The sequence below is a fragment of the Apis dorsata genome, unplaced genomic scaffold, assembly GCF_000469605.1.
Source record: "Apis dorsata unplaced genomic scaffold, Apis dorsata 1.3 scaffold_44, whole genome shotgun sequence".
NCBI lineage: Eukaryota > Metazoa > Arthropoda > Insecta > Hymenoptera > Apidae > Apis > Apis dorsata.
This window is the reverse complement of record NW_006263346.1, coordinates 1,587,961-1,608,881: the sequence shown is the minus strand read 5'-3', so window position 1 is coordinate 1,608,881 and position 20,921 is coordinate 1,587,961. Positions and strand designations below refer to the sequence as shown.

Below are 20,921 nucleotides of genomic sequence, written 5' to 3'. Positions count from 1 at the left end.
TCTCTCTCTCTCTCTCTCATCGTGCAAAATACGAAACGGTTTATAGATAAAATATGTACGTACAATCGTAGAAATTCTTTATTAACAATAACGAAGGTCCACAAGGATAAGAGGCTCGAGACGCATTTTTATCAAGGAAACAGTCGTACTGATAACACGTCAATGACGATATCGTGAAATGAATTTAGCACACCTTTGTACGAGCGTTATTCTGTTTATTGACACATCAATTTCAAGAATGCAATAACCGTAAAACATTTAGCCTCGGTAATATATAGAGGATAAATGAAATATCGCGTGATTAAACGCCGACTGAAATTGCTGTTACTTCGCCCTTTGGAATCTGCTGCATTTATTGTATCGATTCGCGTAGTTCGAGGAGGAAAATTATGTTATATCCACGATAGCAGTTATATAGCGGTGTGACGGAGAGGTGTAGCCAGGAGGCGAGTAAACAGCTGAAGAAAACTTTGTGGGTGGATTAGCATGGTAGGTGTCGGTGGGATATCATAAAACTAGTTTGTGAAGCACAGGGCGCACCCTCCGTTGTACCGAAGGATTTCATTCCACAGGATTTCATTCAATCCACATTGCAACGGTAGACTGACATTTTTTTGAAGGGAACTCCGACAAAGAGCTTTGAAAGAGCGGATTAAAGGAAAGAAAACTTCATCGTTACTTCGATTTTCTTTAATATGATTTTGCTCGCCACAATTTCGGGATTCGAACTTATTCAATTAAAGTCATTGAACAATTTTTTTATTTTGACAACTTGTACATTAAAATCTGACCAATTTAAATCTGTTCAAACATTTGCTTAATTTGTCTTTAAAAATTTTTGTACTCCACTCATCATACATCAATCCTTTGTACTACATCAAATCAGATTTAATCTACAAAATTGATATTTTTTATTTTATATTTTTTCTTTTTATTTTTAAATATTTTATCAACTATCATAAAACAATCGATGTAAAACCTTAAATACTGTTCAAATCAAGAAGTCAAGCGTAAATATATCTTTAAATTATCATTGTATAAATCATCGTGACAAAACATGTAAAAATGTGCAACATTTATCGTTCACTTCAAAAGTGATAAATTTGTATACTTTGGCATGCAAGTCTGTCCATTTCTCGTTAAGTAAATCACATACAAAAAATGACACGACGTATATATACGTATATGTTCATTTACTTATTTCTATTCGACTGTCAGTACCATCGCACAAGCATCCATGAACGTGTTACGCGTGGTGTATGCGTACCGTAAACGCAACGTACATGTACACTGTCTTTCCCTCCAGTTCCATCTCTTTTCCTCTCTCTCCCTCTCTTGTTCCCACCTTTGGTGCATTGTGCTTCGGTTCTCGATCCCTCTTCCGAGCCCTTACCACAAGCCGCAGCCCACTACACTTTTGCACGAACACGCGCGCGTTCATTATCAACGTACAACGTCGTATAACCATATTTACGTAGCACCGGTGGTCACCCACACGGACGCAACGTGCAATGAGGTTGCAAAGAAACGACTTGTGCACAGAAACGAAATGCTATTTGTCGGTATACGCAAGAAGCGCGCGAAAGAGGAATAGAGAGGGATAGAAAGGGAGGAAGAGACAGAGAGAAAAGCCATAAATGCAATTGGAAACCTTTAGCTGATATATTCGCGGAACTTCCTCTGGCGTCGCGTCGTGTAGACAGAGAGGAAGCAATGCGTTTCTTAAAATAATAACTCGCCTCGTACAATTTCGTTTCATCGATAGTTTGATACTATATACATATAATATATGTATATAGGTATATAATATGTATCGATAATGGTGAATGAAATCGTGGAAGCCGCGCGATCCCACTTCCCTCCTCTCATCTTCGTTATAATTACACCGATGATTAATCGTTTATTTAAAGCACTTAAAGCGAAAGCTCGCCGTCTCTTACTTTTTTTTTTCTCTACGCTCGAATTGTCGTTCACCGCGAATATCATCTAATTAATTTTCTCATAAATCATGCGACCAAAGAAATAACGGAGCAACGTAAACGTTTTTGCGTACGCATGCAAAATTATTGGTTTCTTATCGCGTGACTAATAACGAACCAACGAATGTCGGAGGCCTTCATAATTTCGCCGGTAATTGGAGCAAATACGGTCTATGTATTACAGTTGAAAGTTGTTGTCAAGAAAATCGATAGGTATATCTTTTGTTGAGTTATACAACGAAGTCGCATGCAACGATGTATTAAAGAGAGGAGCAACGTAAGACGATATTACGTTGATGCGAAGATAGAACAATGGAGCGTGTCTCTAGAATGTTTTAAATATAAAACTCCGTATTTGCTGGAAGCACTGTCGGCACGAGTCGCCTTTAAGTTGCTTCCCTAAAGAGTACTGCCATTCTTAGGCTATACCACGCTGGAATCATCTACTATCGGCATCGTAAAAGGTTCTATATATCTAACTTGCACCACTCCGGTGAACACGAACCCCTGAAAATCCTGTAAAACACGCGAACAGTTCGGATAATCATTCTTGCTACGGGGAACGATTCGTTGCCGAGCTACATCTCTCATCAAAGATAAAAAAAGGAACTGGTTAATGGGATAGAACGGTCTTATCTCGAGTGTTTGAAATGTTCGCGATATCGTATTTTCACAGTACAGACGATGTTCGCTCAATATTCGTATGGTAATTAGGTAGCAGAGGGATTCCTTTGTCATGCCTTGTTTATATGGATTATCGGCGTACAAACGTTACAGCATTCTTCGATTGCTTTATCCCAATAACTTAATTATGTTTTTTTAACGATGTTTCTACTTATATCATAATGATGTGAATGAAAACCAAACTTTAAAAGTAATACTTTCCTTTTTTGATCCAATCTAAATCGCAATAAGCGGACTAACTTAAAGTCTTTGTAGCATGCGGAAAAACCAACTAGTTATTTTCTTTTGTGATGGATTTATTGTGGCTTATACATATATCTTTGAATTCCTTGCAAGTACCAATTATGCGTATGTTACGACTGACAAGATAACTTACCTATTGCACGCGAAACGTACATACATAATTCGAATGTATAATACAAGAAGCTTTCTTTCAGAGTAACAGAGTTATGTTCTTCAAATAACTTTGCAGTTCTTTATTCTGTACCGTGTTTCTTTCAATTCCGTTTTTATCTTGGCAAGCCGTTATGAAGAACGCAACGACATCTGTCTTCAAAGGAAATCATGGAGTAGTTTTCTGTTGAGTTACAAGATAATGAACTTTAAGAACGAACAATATATTTACGTACATCATTATAATGTACATCGTTAAATGTATATCATTAAATATATATATTTATTTATTAATCGAATAACAAATGTTTGATTTATAATATCAATCGTATTTATTATTCGATTAACTGCTACGAAAATAAATTTCAAATTATTAAATTATTAAATTTTTAAGTTTTCGAATTTTTAAATTAAATATATAAATTAAATATGTAAAAAATAATATTTAGACTTTAAACCTAACATAACCTCACACAATATACGTGATCAGAGTTTTATAATTTTCAAATAATCTTTCGTATCGGTTACTGTTATAAGACTCATTTCTTATTCTTCCAACTGGTCTTGTCACCGAAAACGCCAGTCTTACGAAGACTTGGTGACTGTTTTTCATTCCTCTGGCGAAGCTCGGTGTGACAGTACTGTTTGTATTGTATACACCTTTTTTCCAGCTGTTCTTTCATATACATGCTGTGGCAAACGCGCGCGCACACTCACATACACTCAGGATTCTTTTTCCATCTATCAGCCATCTCATTCTGTCTCTGACCCATCTACCACCCACGCGCCCTTTTCTATACTCATTTTTACACCGCCTATCCTTTCGTTGTATGAACAGGCAATGCGCAGGCTGGGAAAGAAAAGAAAGCAACAAGACGAAACACTGACGCCTTCTCGTTTAACTTCTCTCCATTTCGATAATTGGTATTATAGCGAAACGTTTGGTATTATAGCTTTTGCGATATAAATTATGGTTGTAATGTTAATCTCTGTAAAATGATATATTTGATTATTTTAATAATATTTTGTTTATTGCCTAAAAAAAAGATAATTTAAAGATTCTGGTAATTTTAATGTTGTAATTTTAATGATGATTCTTTTCTTCATTTTATAATAAATAGTAAAATAGACTTTTACATTTCATGAAAAGATTTTAATTAAATTACTTTATGTAATATTTCGAGCTATCTAAGATTACAGGAAAGCAAACGTTACCGTAATTATGTACATATAAAAATAAAGATGTTAGCATAGAACATATCTTGTAAATCAAGTATAAAGTTTAAACATTTTGTTTTTCATATGTTTCATATTTGTGATCATTATACATATATTTAAGTACGTATATATATTTTAATATTGGACATACCTTTTATATCGTTCATTATCCATAGAACAATTAAAATTCATAAACATTTCAAAGAGATATTATGAGATCTTAATAGAATATTATATAAATTATATTCTTCTTATATTAATTTTACTTATATTTTCTATCATTAATTTACATCTTTGATATATAAATTTTATTTATATAAGATATATAGAAACTAACCTATAATATTTATGTATGTACGACTAATATGTGCGACATGTTTGACAGAATCGATAACTTTAAAGTTAATCGATCTTTAGAACTACTAATCGATAATTGGCAAGAACAAATATCAGCGTTTCGTTAATAGTATTCTTTTGTAAGAAAGGTATTGAGGTAAGCTCAAAGGCTACTGACGTAAGTCTGTCGAAAGTGTTGAGACTGGAATAAAGTAATGCTTCTGATATTGGCGAAAATGTAGGACGAACTAAAACGCACTTGATGCAAGAGTGCGTCACTTCGAGGCGTTAAAATCGAAAGTGAAGTGCCGACTTAATGACTCCCTCAGTTCTACTATTTCACTTTTTCCTTGTTCTTTTTTTTATTCTAACAATTGCAAATAATGCTCTAATGGATATAAAGTAACATATTCTATTGTCAAATTATAGAAAAATATAACTGATGGATCATTAAAAAATTGTTTATAAAAATAATTTATATATAATTTGTTATTAATATATAAATAAAATGAAATTTATTAGTTTTATTAAATATTTTAAATATTAATAACATTACAATAAATTTTTAGATGGAAATAATAGAAAATAATAAAAAATAAAAAGTTATATTTTTTATAATGCGATTTTCTTTAATGATATATCTATTTATTATTAGATTTATATCTAGATTATATTTACGAAATATTTTTATTATTACAAGCGATAATTATATCTTATAATGTAAATAATTTTGAAAATATAATATAATAAATATCTAAAAATATATAATAAATATTTGACAAAAAGAAATTATATAAAAAACTTATATACATTTTTCTTTTAAATTCATATCGTTTCAAATGTTTGAATATTATTTTTATATTAAATTTTTAATTTCATATAGATTATAATTCTTGATTAATAATCAATAAAATTGATAATACAAATACATGATGTTTGTTATTATAATAGCAATAAATTAAAATACAGAATAAATTAACATTGGAAATTTTTGAATATTTGAGAATTTTCAATATTTTGAAATTTTATAAAAACGTAAAAAATATAATTTTATTGTATTTAATTGTTAAAAAATAATTTTTAACTAAAACAATTTTTAATTTTATGATAAAGATACAAACAATAATATATTTATTATTTATATTTAAAAAATTTTAAGATAAGAAAATATAACAATATTTATAATAAATACAACAACAAATTTTTTTTTTTTAAATTATATATATATAAGAAAAAACACATTTTATTATCGACATTTCTCAAAACTGCATTGTGCTGCCATCTATCGACAAATCTTCGAACTAAGATTTTTTATATAAATGAAGATAATAATGACAAAGATAGAAAACTTTTTCATTCATTATAAAATAATATACGATAATAATAAATTATTAACTTTTTCTAATCATCAAAAAATTAAATGTAATATATTGCACGTTTTAATATACAATTTTGATAATTTTAAATATGAAATAAGTGAAATATATTTAACCAGAAATAAAAAGAGAACAGAGATAGAAATAGTAAACAGCTAGCATCTGGTATTAAACGAATGATTCAATGTAGTTGGCAACTTGAGCTTAGTTGTTGATGAACTGTTGAAGTGAAAGTACAGGTATCGCCATCTGATGACCGAATGAGAGGTGCATTCGCAAAACGACCGAAACAAGACGCTTGAAGAGAGGAATTGATCCGATGCTTGTGTATATGCGCGCGCGCGTATCTAACTGTAAAACTGCTCTCGAGAAGTGAGAAACATTAGCGGTAATCGTTGATCATTCGGACATTATTTCATTCGTCTCTTATTCGCAACATGAGATGAGTCACTGCTGTGATTTTCGATAAAAGAGATCGCGAGTGACGAACAAGACTATTCAACGTATTTGCCGTGCTTTTCAACAAGGAGAAATACCAGCCGTGAACAGAAAGAACTACGATACGAAGGTTAAATAGTGTTATTCAACGGCATTGTATGCGATAATTGATTTTATGCGAAATGGATATTAAAAATGTCATGTATAATGTGGTGAGAGAAGGAAAATTGGCACGCTTAAAGGTAAGTCTCGATCAAATTTTCAATATATAGTGTATAAATTTTATCTACGATATAAGATAGGATCTACATTTTACATTTCATTTCATGGCATATCCATTCAGGGAAAATATTTCTTTCTTTAGGTATAATAAAAATACCCTATTCTAAATATAGTTATAGGTATCTATAAATAACCTCCATGTTATAAGTATATAAATTTATTTTAAGATAATCGATGGAAGTATTTCATTTTTTTTTAATAAGCTAATTGTTAATTGTATTAATTAAATATTATTTAATATTATATTTTGAAATTTTATATGATTATTAATATATTGGGTTAATGGATTTTATATGTTAAAAACGAATACATACATAAATTTTTTTTAGGTTAACATTTAAAGTTAAAAAAAAGTTAAAAAAATTTTATTAGAATGTTTTAAATATACAAAATTATTCAGTTTTTATTTTATTAATATAAATTTGAAATATAATTCGTACTTATCATAATAAAAGTTTAATAATAGATACAATAAATATTATTAAAATATAAAATATTTTTATTAAAAAGACTATTAACAATTTTGATGCTTCAAAGAACAAGTTTTTAAATATTATAATGTTTTTATTAAAAAAAATTATTAAATAAATACAAAAAATATATTTATATATTCTGATACTATTTTATTTTTGCAAAATACTAATTCGCTTTTTTTTCAATGTTATTCGTCGTTAAATTATAAGACAAAGAGCGCGCCAATATTTCGTTTCCGATTTTCTAATATCAATCGATCATAGTTTTTCGTCACATTCTTATATATATATATATATTATTTTATAACAAATTCATTATATGTACATATAATTAAATTCGTATAAATTGCATTAACTTATGACTTTGTTTTTTAATTTTCTAATGTACAATTATTGATAAATTTCTATAGAAATGGTCAAATGCTGAAGTTAACCTAAAAAACAAAATATTTATTACGTTTTACAAAATATTTATTATGAAAGATAAATATTTTTTTTATTCAACGTATTAATATAATAATATATATTGAAATATTTTTACATATAATAAATAAAATTATATTATTTTTTGCAAAATATAATATATAATGAATAATGATTATTTAGTATATATATATATATATATATAACATCTTGAATGCTTACAAAATTTATGAATTTCTATTATCGTCATTATATTAATAATCATTCGTAATTATATTAGAGATTGTTAGAATTAAAAAATATAAAATATTTTCTTGTCTCTAAAATAATCCTATCAAGTTAAGAATGTTCTTTTTTTTTCTTTTTTCTTTTTTTTTTTATTTTTATATAAGTGCATATACTTATTCGGAATAGCAATACATTGTTTTAATATATCTCTTGTATATATTAATGCACGTACATATTACGAAATTTTGAATATGATTAGACTTTTATCAATTTCATCTTCGTATACGCATAGGATACGTATCGCGATAATGTTAAAAAATGAAAAAAAAGAAAAAAAAATTAGATTCAGCATTTTCTTGCCTGTTATTACAATGAAAAAAAAGGATTTTCTGTATTCTTAATTCCCATTTATCTTGAGTAGAAAATAGCCAGGACAAACAGCAGTTATATTTAGCAGGTTGAGACATCCATAGACATTAATGGGAAGTCTACTTAGTTAGATATATATATCTATATATATGTATATATTGTACATGCCTTTTGTATGTATATATATATATATATGTAATGTATGAATATAAGGGTAAAGTTGAAACATGGAATAAAATGAGCAACAAAGAGACTATTATAGTGATTTATAATTAGCTAGTTGAGTGATATTATTAAAAATCATAAAAAAATATATTAATAGAAACATCAAATTTTTTTCTTTTTTTCTTTTTCTTTCTTACATTCATACGCGCAAAATTATTAATATAATAAAAAATCTTTCGAATATAAAGCAAAAACTAAAATTTTTATATTTTATAGAATGCGTAGTTTAGTATAATAGTTATTTTTAATATTAACTTTCACGTTGTTTATTAATAATTTATTATTTTTTAACAATTTATTATTATTATTATTATTATTTTTTTTTTTTTTGCTTATATTTACCTCATATCTAAAATTACTTGAAAAAAAGATAAAAAATAAAACAATATTATCAATAAATTTTGTTAAATTTTTCAAATACTTAAAAACTTTATCTTATTCTTTAACTAATTTTTTTTTTATTAAATTTAAATATGAATTAAATTAACAATTAATAAATTTAAAATTCGAAATTAAATATAAATGTTAGTTTAATTTATTTTAGTAGAAATTTTTTGTAAAAAAGAACTGATGGAAATCAATAATCAATAAATCACAAGAGATATGATAATTTGTAGAAAACAATAATCATATATTTTGAATTAAAATAATAATATTTTAATATGGGTCAATATTGATATATTAATTGAGCTTAAAAATTTAAATGTTATTTGCAGTAATTTAGTGAAGTTTGATAATTTAGTGAAGTTAATACGGTAATCTCGTAGCACATTGTTATAGTGCACATATAGTGTTAACATGTCGCATACATATTCCTCTAGTGTCTCTGTCTAATGACAAACTCATTGTTTCGAACCAACGGTCAATACATGCTGCACAATAATGTTAATATTCTTTGATTCTTTAAAATTTAAAAATAATATTCCTAAAGAAAAGATTTTTTTAAAGTATTCAATATAAAATATTACGTACGTAATGTACACATTTTAACTTTTATCAAAAGTATTATGCAAACTAAACCGGATTTTTAAATTTTATGATAACGAAAGGTTCATTAACCTAAGCGCAATGAATCACAATGTAACGCAAAAGAGTAGACTGATGGTACATATGTTTGTATCCCATATTTTCATCATATGCCTTTATATTCTTGACAGATATTAATTCAGATTACCGTTATACCTGATCTAGGTCTACTCACTTCAGTTTTCTAGCACTCGCAAAAAAATTGTGAAAGCAAGCTATTGATTTTAAACAAGAGCACTATTGGTGATCTACTAAAAACTTTCAAAAGATAGGACTATAAAAGACACTTTAGAAACTTACACTTTAGTAACTTCACCATCTGTCATTGCGTCTTTATAATCTTTGTTAATTTCTACATGATTTTTCGTACATGATTCGTAATGCGTTCTTGAATTTGAAAACGAATATTTGAAGTTAATCGGAGAAAATATTAAAATACGATTCAGAAATTGAATTTATACGATTTTTATATTTATATTCGTATAATCAAATTATTTGATTTGAGATTGTTTAAGTTCGATTAATTTGACGAAGTAATTATAAAAAGTTAATAGAAATATAATTATATATAATTTAATAGGAATTTACATAAGAATTTTTACATAACTTAACCTTTAAAAGTTTTACCTTTATAACTTTTAAATATTTAAAATATGGAAATTTAAGTAGAAAATTTCAGTAAAAAAAACGTTATAAAACAAAATTAAATAGTTTTAACTTATTATTAACTTAGTCATGTATTTATTTTGAAAATGAAAATTTTTCGAAATCATTAATATTTTTTTTATATGGAACTATATATTTTTTCATATATTAATCGATGCATTTTATTAATTTTATAAGAAAATATTCAAAAAATTATTTACAAAGGACAAGAAAAATAAATTGCATGAAATTGGAATTTAATAATATTAAATTAATCTTAATATTATTTTTTTTTTTAAATTAATAATTAAAAATTTGAAACGATAATTTCATTCAATATAACTAATATGTATTCTCATTAATATGTTTCAAATCAGATGATAATTTTTAATAACATATAAAAGTATAAATTAACATATAGTATTTATAAATGCTTCATTTATTGCATTTTTTTTATCTTGAATTAATAGTAACAGCATTTATATATTTCGTATTAAATATGTAAATTAATGGGTATTATATATGCAAATTATAGTACAAACATATCTAACTTCTTATCTTAATCTTAAATCTGAAAGATAGAAATTCAATTGTTGCTGTTGCATAATTAAATTATTTAATATTAATGGAATATTAAAAACTTCAACTTTCCAATCTAATTCTGTTATATAATAATAACATTTTTAAAAATTTCATAAATTTAATGTTAATTTATGTAGATTTTATGTATCTTTAATGTCAATTTACTATATCATTAGTAAATTTTGCAAATGGATCTTAATCATTAATTTTTAAAAAATTTTCAATAATTTTTAATTTCTTTTAAATATTACAAATCATAATATTGCAAAATAAATTCTCTTTCTATTAGTATAAAAATATTTTATCTAAAATATAATGTATTTACTATAATATGTGTAATAAAGAATTTCACTATTAGAGTTTTCTTAAATCAGTTAATATTACTTAAAAAAAAAATGAAAAATATTAGAAATTTTTAATTTTATAATTACAAACTATAAATAACAAATTCATTGATAAAAAAAGTTTCAAGTTTGTTTAAATTCAAATTGTTTTAATTTGACAAGCCAACTAACAAGATTTAAAAAGAAAAAAAATATGAAAAATACCAATCATCGTATCGATTCAATTAACACATTGTTGATTGATCAAGAGTAAACTCGTTTATTCATGCTCAAACGTTATTGATCAGTGTCAAGTTAACTCGTATTTCTCTTGTTATTGAAAAAAATATGCTGTAGAAAAAACTGTAATAACAATCTATCTAAAGACTAAGATTTAATGTTTATAGAGGATAAAATAAAAGTCACGAATAAAGATATTTTAATTTTTTCAAAAAAAAACTTCATATTAATATGTAACTAATGCAGAATACTCTATTATGCAATTATTTATATATATGTATATATTCATACAATTGTAAAATACAATTGCATTTTTTTTTCCAAATAGAATTCTATTACTTCTTCAAACATTCTGAATCAATATATATCAATAGAAAATTGCATACGAATCTCATATTATTGCAAACGTAATTTAAAAAAAAAATAGGATAGGATAAATAAAGTTATTAATTATTTATTTAAATTTATGTGTTTTAATATTCAATTATGGAAAAAATAATCGATTTTATGCATTCCATTTTGCATAAAATCATCAATGCATAATATATGACTATGATGATTAATCAACTTATTTCTATCGTTCGAGTTTTCATGATATTGCAATATTTTTATCTTTCCGGTTCATTGTTAAGAAATTATGCAAGATGACGATTGTTATAAAGAATTAAATTCGTTAAATGTTTTTCTTCTTTGTATTATAATGAACAGCGAATGATTCTCGTATATTACTTAGTATCTTTGTATTATATTTATCAGATATTTCAGTGCAATTTTACAATGTCATAAAAAAAAAAATCTTTGAATGTTATTTGATATGATACGAGGAAATCAATCTGTTATCCGTATTTTATTAAAACCTTGATAGTCCCGATTATCGAGTTTGCAACACGGTAATTCCAATGATGTTTTTATCGGAATGAACAATAGATGCGTAGAAAATTATATATAAGAGCTTAGAATGCTTTTGGTTCACAGGAAATTTTATTATATTCGAGGAATTAATAATTAATTGTAATTGCTTACAAGTATATTCCACGATTTTACGGATTTTACTACGTATTTAAGAATATTTGTATTTTTAAAATTTTTTTTATCTTTCCTTCAAGTTTATTTTTCATTGTTGATTATCATGATTTTCAACATACATCATTATCACAAGAGTATATATTATGCTTACTTACATTCTTTCATTTTCTTCAACATTACGAGTTTTTTAAAAAAAAATTTTTTTTCTCATAATGGTTTTACATTTACGATAATTAATCTTGAGAATGTATTTCAATAAAATAAAAATATCTGATGTATAAAATACTTATAAATTATAAATTATAATTACAAGTATACAAGTCCAAAACATCATTTCAATATATCCTTCAGTTTATTCATAGATAACTGACTAACAAATAAATTTGAACAAAATATATATGTACTCTTATTTGTTTTGGATTGCGTTCCAATATTTGATTACAGTAATATTTAAAACTCGTTTCTCCCGAATATTTGGAAACTGAGTGAGTATAGTTTAATTTTATTTAATCAATTATGATTGCTCTAAGTTTTGTATAAATTAATTAAAATGAAGAAATTTCTAAATATTATATAAATATTTATTTTAATTTTCTCTAATATTCTTTTATAACACCAATTCAAACAAAATTGAACGATGTTTTTCAATTCTTCGTAAATTAATTCGAAGAATTAATAATTAGTTAAAATATTCCAGAATCGATAAAGAATTGAAATTAATTCTTATTATCTGTAAAGAATTTACATTTTATTTCTAGTAAACAATTCACACGAATTAAGTTATGTTTTCCTATGTAAAATAATATTAAATGGAAAATTGATTACGGAATGGATCATTTATTATCTATTATTGAAACGTTTTCAAGAAGTTTTCAGTTTATTAAAACTGCAAAAAATTGATTATTTTTCAATTATATATTTAAAATATATTTATAGATAATAGAAAATATTTTGAAATTTTAAATAAAAATAATCGTTGTATCATTTCAAAATTATGTTTAAATTAAAGAATACTAAACATACGTATGTGTGCCAATATTTTTCAAGAGATTAATTTCATTCACTTAAAATATTGCTACGATATAATAAACTCGTAGATGAAATGAATCTTTGACATTTCTGTTACTGAATTATTGACAAAACATTTGTCTTTATATTTTCGACGTACATATTGTCTATAATCTGTAAACTTGTAATTTATCAATTGATTAATGATATATAACAAATATTTGTAAGAATTGATCATTAATATCATTTCTGAATTGATTGAATTCTTTCCGAATATGATTCATTATTATTCATTTTTCTTTTTGATCATAAGTATTAATCAATAAATTAAATCAAATTTTATACTACTTATATCATTTGAATTAATATTTATTATTTAAATTAACTTACTATATAAACTTTTTTATATGCTCAAATATAATATAATTGAGATGTAAATAGATGTGTTATACATGAAAACATAATATTTGATGAAGATATAGCATAAATTAAACATTTCTGATAAAAAAAAAGTCTTTTTTTAAATCAGTATAATCATATATTGCTTCGAAATCAAATTGAAATTACCAATGAATATTCAAAAAAGTATGATATACCAAAAAATGAGGTGAAAAAAAATTATCTAAAAATCAAAAAGTATATTGATTTAAAGTATAGAAATAATTTATAGTATAAACAAAAAAAATACATAACTTTAAAATTTATTAATTTTAAGAATTTATGTTTTCATTTGTAATCTGTAATAATAATTTGTAATCTGTAAATTAATTTGTAATTTGTAATAATTTGACCAATATGATTATTTCTTTTCTTATATAAGAATGACTTGATTTCTTGATTTAAAAAGTCATGATAATCTTGAATTAATATTTCGAATAAATGTTTTAATAGTAATGTCAATATTTTGCAATTCAATCAAGCTGTCATATCTTAGAATATTTACGTCAGTTTTTCACAAGATTCGTTTCATCCATCATATGTGAGATATTACATAATTTCCATTCTTATTTCGATTCAAGGCTGATACTAATTTGCTATACGCTCAATGTCTCAATTTCACGAAGACCTTTTGACAAATCACCATTCTGACCGTAACCACAATCACAATCGTAGAACAGGAAATGTAGAATCCGGCTCATTTTACAGCGAATAAGATATCAGGGATATCCAGTTCAGATTAAATGTAAAAAAAAAAATAATAATAATGGCAACTATATTGTTATCATTGTGATTAAAAATATATAGAGAGTACTTACATTTTCCTCATAAATTTAATAAGTAATGTTAATCACATTTTTTTTCAGTTTTTTCAAATAGAATGGCAAATAAAATCGAGGTAAAAAGTAATTTCCTGCATTTGACTTCAATTTTTATTTTTATTCTTACTATTATTGCAAGATATCGTTACATAAATTTAATTATTATTGTAATCTATGCTTTACACCGAGATTATAATGTACATATTATTATGTGTAATTAATTGATTTATTATCGTTTAAATCATTTTATTAATTATAAGCTTCCACTCATCTATTACTTTTTTTTACTTTCGTGTATGATATATGATATCGTGCATATTTATAACCGTAACAATTGAATTGGTTGGTTAAGTTCTGCAATATTATTTTATCTATTTAGTCTAATCAAATGTGATTATCTGCATTGCTTTAAATAAATTTAATAAGAAGAAATTTTTTGATTTTAATTCTTTTTATTCTTTTCCTGTTTTTATTTCGAAATAAGCTCTCTATATTTAAATATGTGTAAATATGTGTATAAAAAAGATTTAATTTTTAATTAAATGTAAATCTAATAAATTAATCAAGTAATAGATATTTGTTTAATCAAAATCATTAAGATTATATTAAAATTAAAGTATATTATTATTATATTATATAATCAATATCAAATATACGATTAATTTATAATAATGTTATATTTAGACAAAATTCATCAGAAAAATTATTAAGATTGGCTACTTGCCGCAAATCAATATTCAGGGTCACAGTAAGATCATTTTTCTTTTCAATTACCTGTGACAATTATTACAATGATCTAATTATGATTATATCGTTTTAAAAAAAATTCAGTTATTAGTATTTATAGTTGTCAGATATTTTTATTTTTTTAATAAAAAAGATTTATTGAAATTCATAAAAATTGAAAATAACTTCAAAATAGGTTAAGATCACGATGATGAGCGACAGTTATTCAATTCCCGTTGCAAGGTTATGTTTTCTTTGCTGCTTTCGAAAGACATTTCGGACACATTCTCACCTCAATGGCGGATAACACGAAGTAAAATCTAGGTTAGGTTTGTGCATATATGTAACACCTAAATGTTCCAATTACCAAAATAACTTTGAGTTACGATGCAAAAATATGTTTTCTTCTTCAATATAGCGTATTTCGCGTTTTTCATCCAATTATTTTTACGAGAGAAACATAATTTTCAGATTCATGATTCAACATCATGAAATATAATTATAGATTTATAGTTGTTGATTTTAGTTTAAATTTTCAATTGCAAATGTATTGATATTCAAATTATTTTCATACTTCTATCTAAAAATAACCGAGATATTCTTCAATAAAAAGTTGTTATTTTTTTCTATAATAACACTTTAATATTATATAAATTTTTTTTTATTTATTTTATATAATATTTTATTTATCACTTATTTTATGTTATATTATATAAAATAAAAATATTGCATTGCTACGTTATTAGCCCTGAATATATGTAAGAATATTAATAAAAGAATTATAAAAAAATTAAAATAATATCTAGTTATTAATATTATAAATTCGTTTTTTAAAATCACACTCATCTTCTTAGAAATCTTAAGACATGTTTTATTATATATTATACATAACTTCTAATTTTAACTTATATTCGTTTATATTTATATTCGTTTTACAATATGGTTTTCATTTTTATGGTTATTCTTTCAAGTTTTAAAATTATATAGTATAATATATATATATATATATTGAATGAGATAAAATTAGAAAAATTTATAATCTTTAATTTAAACAAAAAAGAAGAATGATACATTACATATAATCTATCAATTTTTAAAGTTTTTATTTCTTTTATATGTATGATATCTAAAATCGTGCTTATCGGAATCTTAGATATATAAAATAACGAATGTTGTAAATTCATCATTTTTATATCTTAATTATTAATAGAAATTTTTTCTTATTTATAGATAACAAAATGCTGTATGTGTTTGTGATTATAGAAATAAGATATCTTAAATAAATATTTAATTTCTTATTCTTTAATACTTGTATAATAGTTATTTAATTTTCTGACATTTTACTCATAACGACCATTCGAGTTATAATTGATGTAATTACGTAATGGAAAATTTTACCTAGTACCTTGACATTGAATCGAGTTAACTGATTTTTGCACTCGAATCTATTTTTATATTTTTCTCGCTTTATGTAACTTAAAAATTTTACTTAATTTTCTTCATAAGTCTTTTTTTTTTTTTTTTACAGATAAATATGATTATATAATTTGAATCAATATTATAATTTTTCAAAAAAATTCACATAAGATAATTTTTATTCATTTATAATTCACTTCTTATCATAACAAGTCACGATTTCAAATTATGATTTTAAAAACTGATTGGAATAACATATTTTCTTGCGTATTTTTTTAAAAATATTATTATAGTTGAGTAATTAGGATTAAGTGTTAATTACAAAATTTTAGTAGTTACAATCCGTAAATTACAATCTTAAAAAAAAACCAGATAATAATTTAATGAACAGACATTGAACTGAATTATAAATTTAATAAGTCAATCTATATTTATATTTTTTATTGCATTCGAAGTATGTATATACTTGGAACCAGTTCTGCATCGTTTCCCAATGCGGTTGTCGGTAGATCTTTATTTAGTCAATCTCGACGAAACGTGAATATGTTTCATCATACGTTCGAAGTATCACCATTGGCTTTTCGTTGTTTCTTTTTTATCGGTTTTGACCAAGTTAGAACAGTCGATTGGTTAAACAAGAGCTTGTTTCTCAATATTCTTGAACGATTATCTATATCAAGTTCCTGGAAATTTTTATGAGAGCAAACAAATGTCAACACAGCTGCACTTGTTTGCACTCTTTGAATGCAAAGACAAGCTCAAAATATAAATTTGAAATTTGTACACGTTCTCTTCGATATAATATAATCAATTTTAATATCTTATTTCTTCTTAATCCTTTATAGATCAATATCAAATTGGAATTGATATATTTCCAATATTTTTCGTTCTCGGGTATGAAAATTTCTTGTATTAAAATTTTGTTTAGTAGTATATAATTTGTTACGAAAATATGAAAATTTTGAATCATAAATAATTTTAAAGAAAATCAAATGATAATGCAATGATAATGCTAAAGAAATTATATGCACGAACTACTCCCCATCAACTATTATATTAAGTGACATTTTCTTGTTATTCTTACTTATTTTAAAATATAAAAACATTTTAATCAATACTAACTTTTTATACAATGATTTATATACTTAAGCTAATCGTAACTTATTTATTTATTGGAAAATGGAATCGTATAAATTTTAATATCTTATTGATTTAACGATTTCACTTTATCATTTTCACTATATCTGTTCAGATAAGTGTCCAAATAAGGTCCGGGCTGCGGACGTTTTCACAAGCAGTATACACATACTATATCTAAAGCTGGATCCACACAACTGTTCGTGAACAATTCACGACAATTTTTCAGTCTGGATATATATCTGACGAATACCATTTGCAGACAATGAAATCTTTTTTATTCGCGTATTATTCACTGTTAATTATTTACCTTAATGATACTTACATTTTAAATCTCATTATGATTATTTTCAGTAATTTTAAACGAAAGACTTTCACTAATGCTTGTGCATATCTGTATTTCGCTTTGTTTCGATCATTGTATCGTTCTCTTTCTCTCTCTCTCTTTCTTTCTTTCTCTCAAATTACAATTAATCTGCTGTGCAATGAAAATCTATGATGTAGGGAAGACAAGAGTGGAAGAGTGACTCGAGGAACGCGCCAGTCAACTCTTGTGGCATGTTCTAATATTACTCGAAGTATACGTATAGTGTGAGTCAGAGATATAACCAGGAAAGACGTCGCCTGTAGAGAAATACTGGAATTCCTCGTATTCCTCTACTGTCTTCTAATATATTCTGTGATTTTCTATATATATAAATACTTTTATTCATATGGGAAATCAACAACTAAAAACAGAGATCCTAACTCGTTAAAATTTCTTCCTATATATTTTATTCTGTAAAAAAATAATAGATTGAGGAGAATTTTTACAATGTCTGATTTTGTTCGATGGAATTTTATCATTTATCTTTCATAATTCTTACATTACATGTACGGTTGATTATTTAAAATTTCTAAAGAATAGAGATTTGAAAATAATCGTTTCACGTTGTGTATTTACGAAAATCTGAAAATTTTTCAGTTTGAATTTTTTGACAAATTTACAAAGTTTGTCTTTAAAAAAGTGTTAATAATGTTAATGTCGTGCCTTTCAATTATATCATTTATCTCTAACTTGATTTTACTATAATTTTTTATCTCGATTCTACTTTTACTTAATTATATTTAACATATCTTTCATAATTTATTTATCTCCTTCACGACGAACCATTCTATTCATGTCTTAAACTTTCATCTTTTCATTACTCATTCGAGACGTCTTTCAGGATGTCCTCTTTAATTAATTTTCCTCCGATCAATAACAGACGTCATAGCAATTGTTATTAATACACATGGATATTCGGCTTAAAAAACATTTCCATTTAAATTTTCGTTTGTGTAACCATCTGAAAAAAATTCAATGCAAATGCAATGATAATAATTTCTATTACAACTTGCTAATTTCTAAAATATTCACGAATCATCTGATTTACATCTTTCTAATATTTAACACAATATTACAAAATGTAAAAGAAAATAGCACAAAAAATAATTATATGTCGATCTTTTCATCTTGATAATTAATTAATTGATAACGTGGAAATTATAGCTATTTATTTATATTTCTTAAGTTTTATTTTATTTTTTTGACATTATATTATTATATGCTTGTATGTCATAATATTTGAATAATTTTGTTATATATAAATTTCTTTTTAATCTTTAACCAATCATATATTTTAAATATATCATGATATTCTATTCATATATTCTATTCATATAATAAAATAATTTAATTAATGTATATATATAGAATATAAAATAAGAAAGAATTTAGGGATAAAAATCGATAAGAGTTTTGAACAATTTTATTAAACAATTTTATTACCATTTACTTATATTTTACTTATTTTTATTAACTCGATTTATTGGATCAATTATAAAATAATTCATTGATTAAATGAAAAACATTATATTATAAATTGGTTTACAATATAATGTTCTTGAAATTATATAAATTTATTGAATATTATGAAAATGGATATCAATAGTAAGTATTAAGTGTTAAAATATTAAAATATTAAATTTTAAAAATTAATATATATTTTTGTAACGCATTATGTAATTATATAAAGTATATTAGAGATCACAGTCAATAAAAATAAATTTTTATTAGTATTGGAAGTATATTTATTATTTGTAAGGAATATAAAAGAAAAAATTTATTCTTAATTGGTTAATAAATAATGGATTTATAATCAATTTATTTGTTATATTTAATATTCTTAAATTGTATATATTCATTTCAATAATAAGTAAAATATATCTCTAGATTAGACATAAATATTTTTATTGTAATGTAGACAAATTTATATTGACACTTATAATATATATTAATTAATCTGAATTATTGTATTTAATATAATAAATTATAATTAGAATCAATTTAATTATTATTCATTGCGTTCATTTCTTAAGAGAAAAAAATTAATGAGTAATATGACAATTATAAAGAAATAACAAATGGAAAAACAAGTTGAATCTATTTTTGAAATCTCTATCATCTCATTAATCTTGTCATTATTTATTTCAATATTTACTTCATTATTTGACCAGATGATAATGCATGATATATAATAAATAAAATTAACGGAATTTGATGTATCTATGAATATATAATTATTAAATTTGAAAGGAATTTATCTTTATAAATACCATTTAATATTCAGTCAACGAATAATATTATGTTTATCAACTATATAAAAGTAAGATTGTTTCATAAAATCAATAATTATCTCATTTGTGAATCATGGATTCTTATTTTCATATTTTTTTTTTTTTATTATTATTATTAAAATCGGAAATTTTCGATGATACTTATATATAATACTTTTAACAATACTACGATCATCAAGAAAAAGTTTATAATCGATATTGTTAATGTCTCGTGAAATCATGTTTCGTGAATACTTAAGAAATTAGCGAATAATAATCAGCAAGACACTCTGTTCGAATATTTACGTAGTAATAAAATGTACATATGTAAGTACATATTCTATATCTATTTGTGTATTTTTCTTGCACAATCCCACAACGGTTCAACGATTTCAATATGTATTTTCTAAAGGGAATACATTTTAAATGCATTTATGAATGCACTTTATTAATGATTCTATCTGTATATTTG

The 20,921-nt window shown here is 24.3% G+C and overlaps 1 protein-coding gene across 1 annotated transcript in view; it reads left to right on the top strand.

Moving 5' to 3' along the window:
* The first annotated feature begins 6,183 nt into the window (after window positions 1-6,183).
* Window positions 6,184-20,921, top strand: part of LOC102674108 (protein fem-1 homolog CG6966) — a 30,195-nt gene continuing 15,457 nt past the window's right edge. The window contains exon 1 of the mRNA XM_006608783.1: window positions 6,184-6,666. Within this exon, the coding sequence (XP_006608846.1) occupies window positions 6,607-6,666 (60 nt within the window). The 5' untranslated portion in view covers window positions 6,184-6,606. The remainder of the gene's footprint in view (window positions 6,667-20,921) is intronic.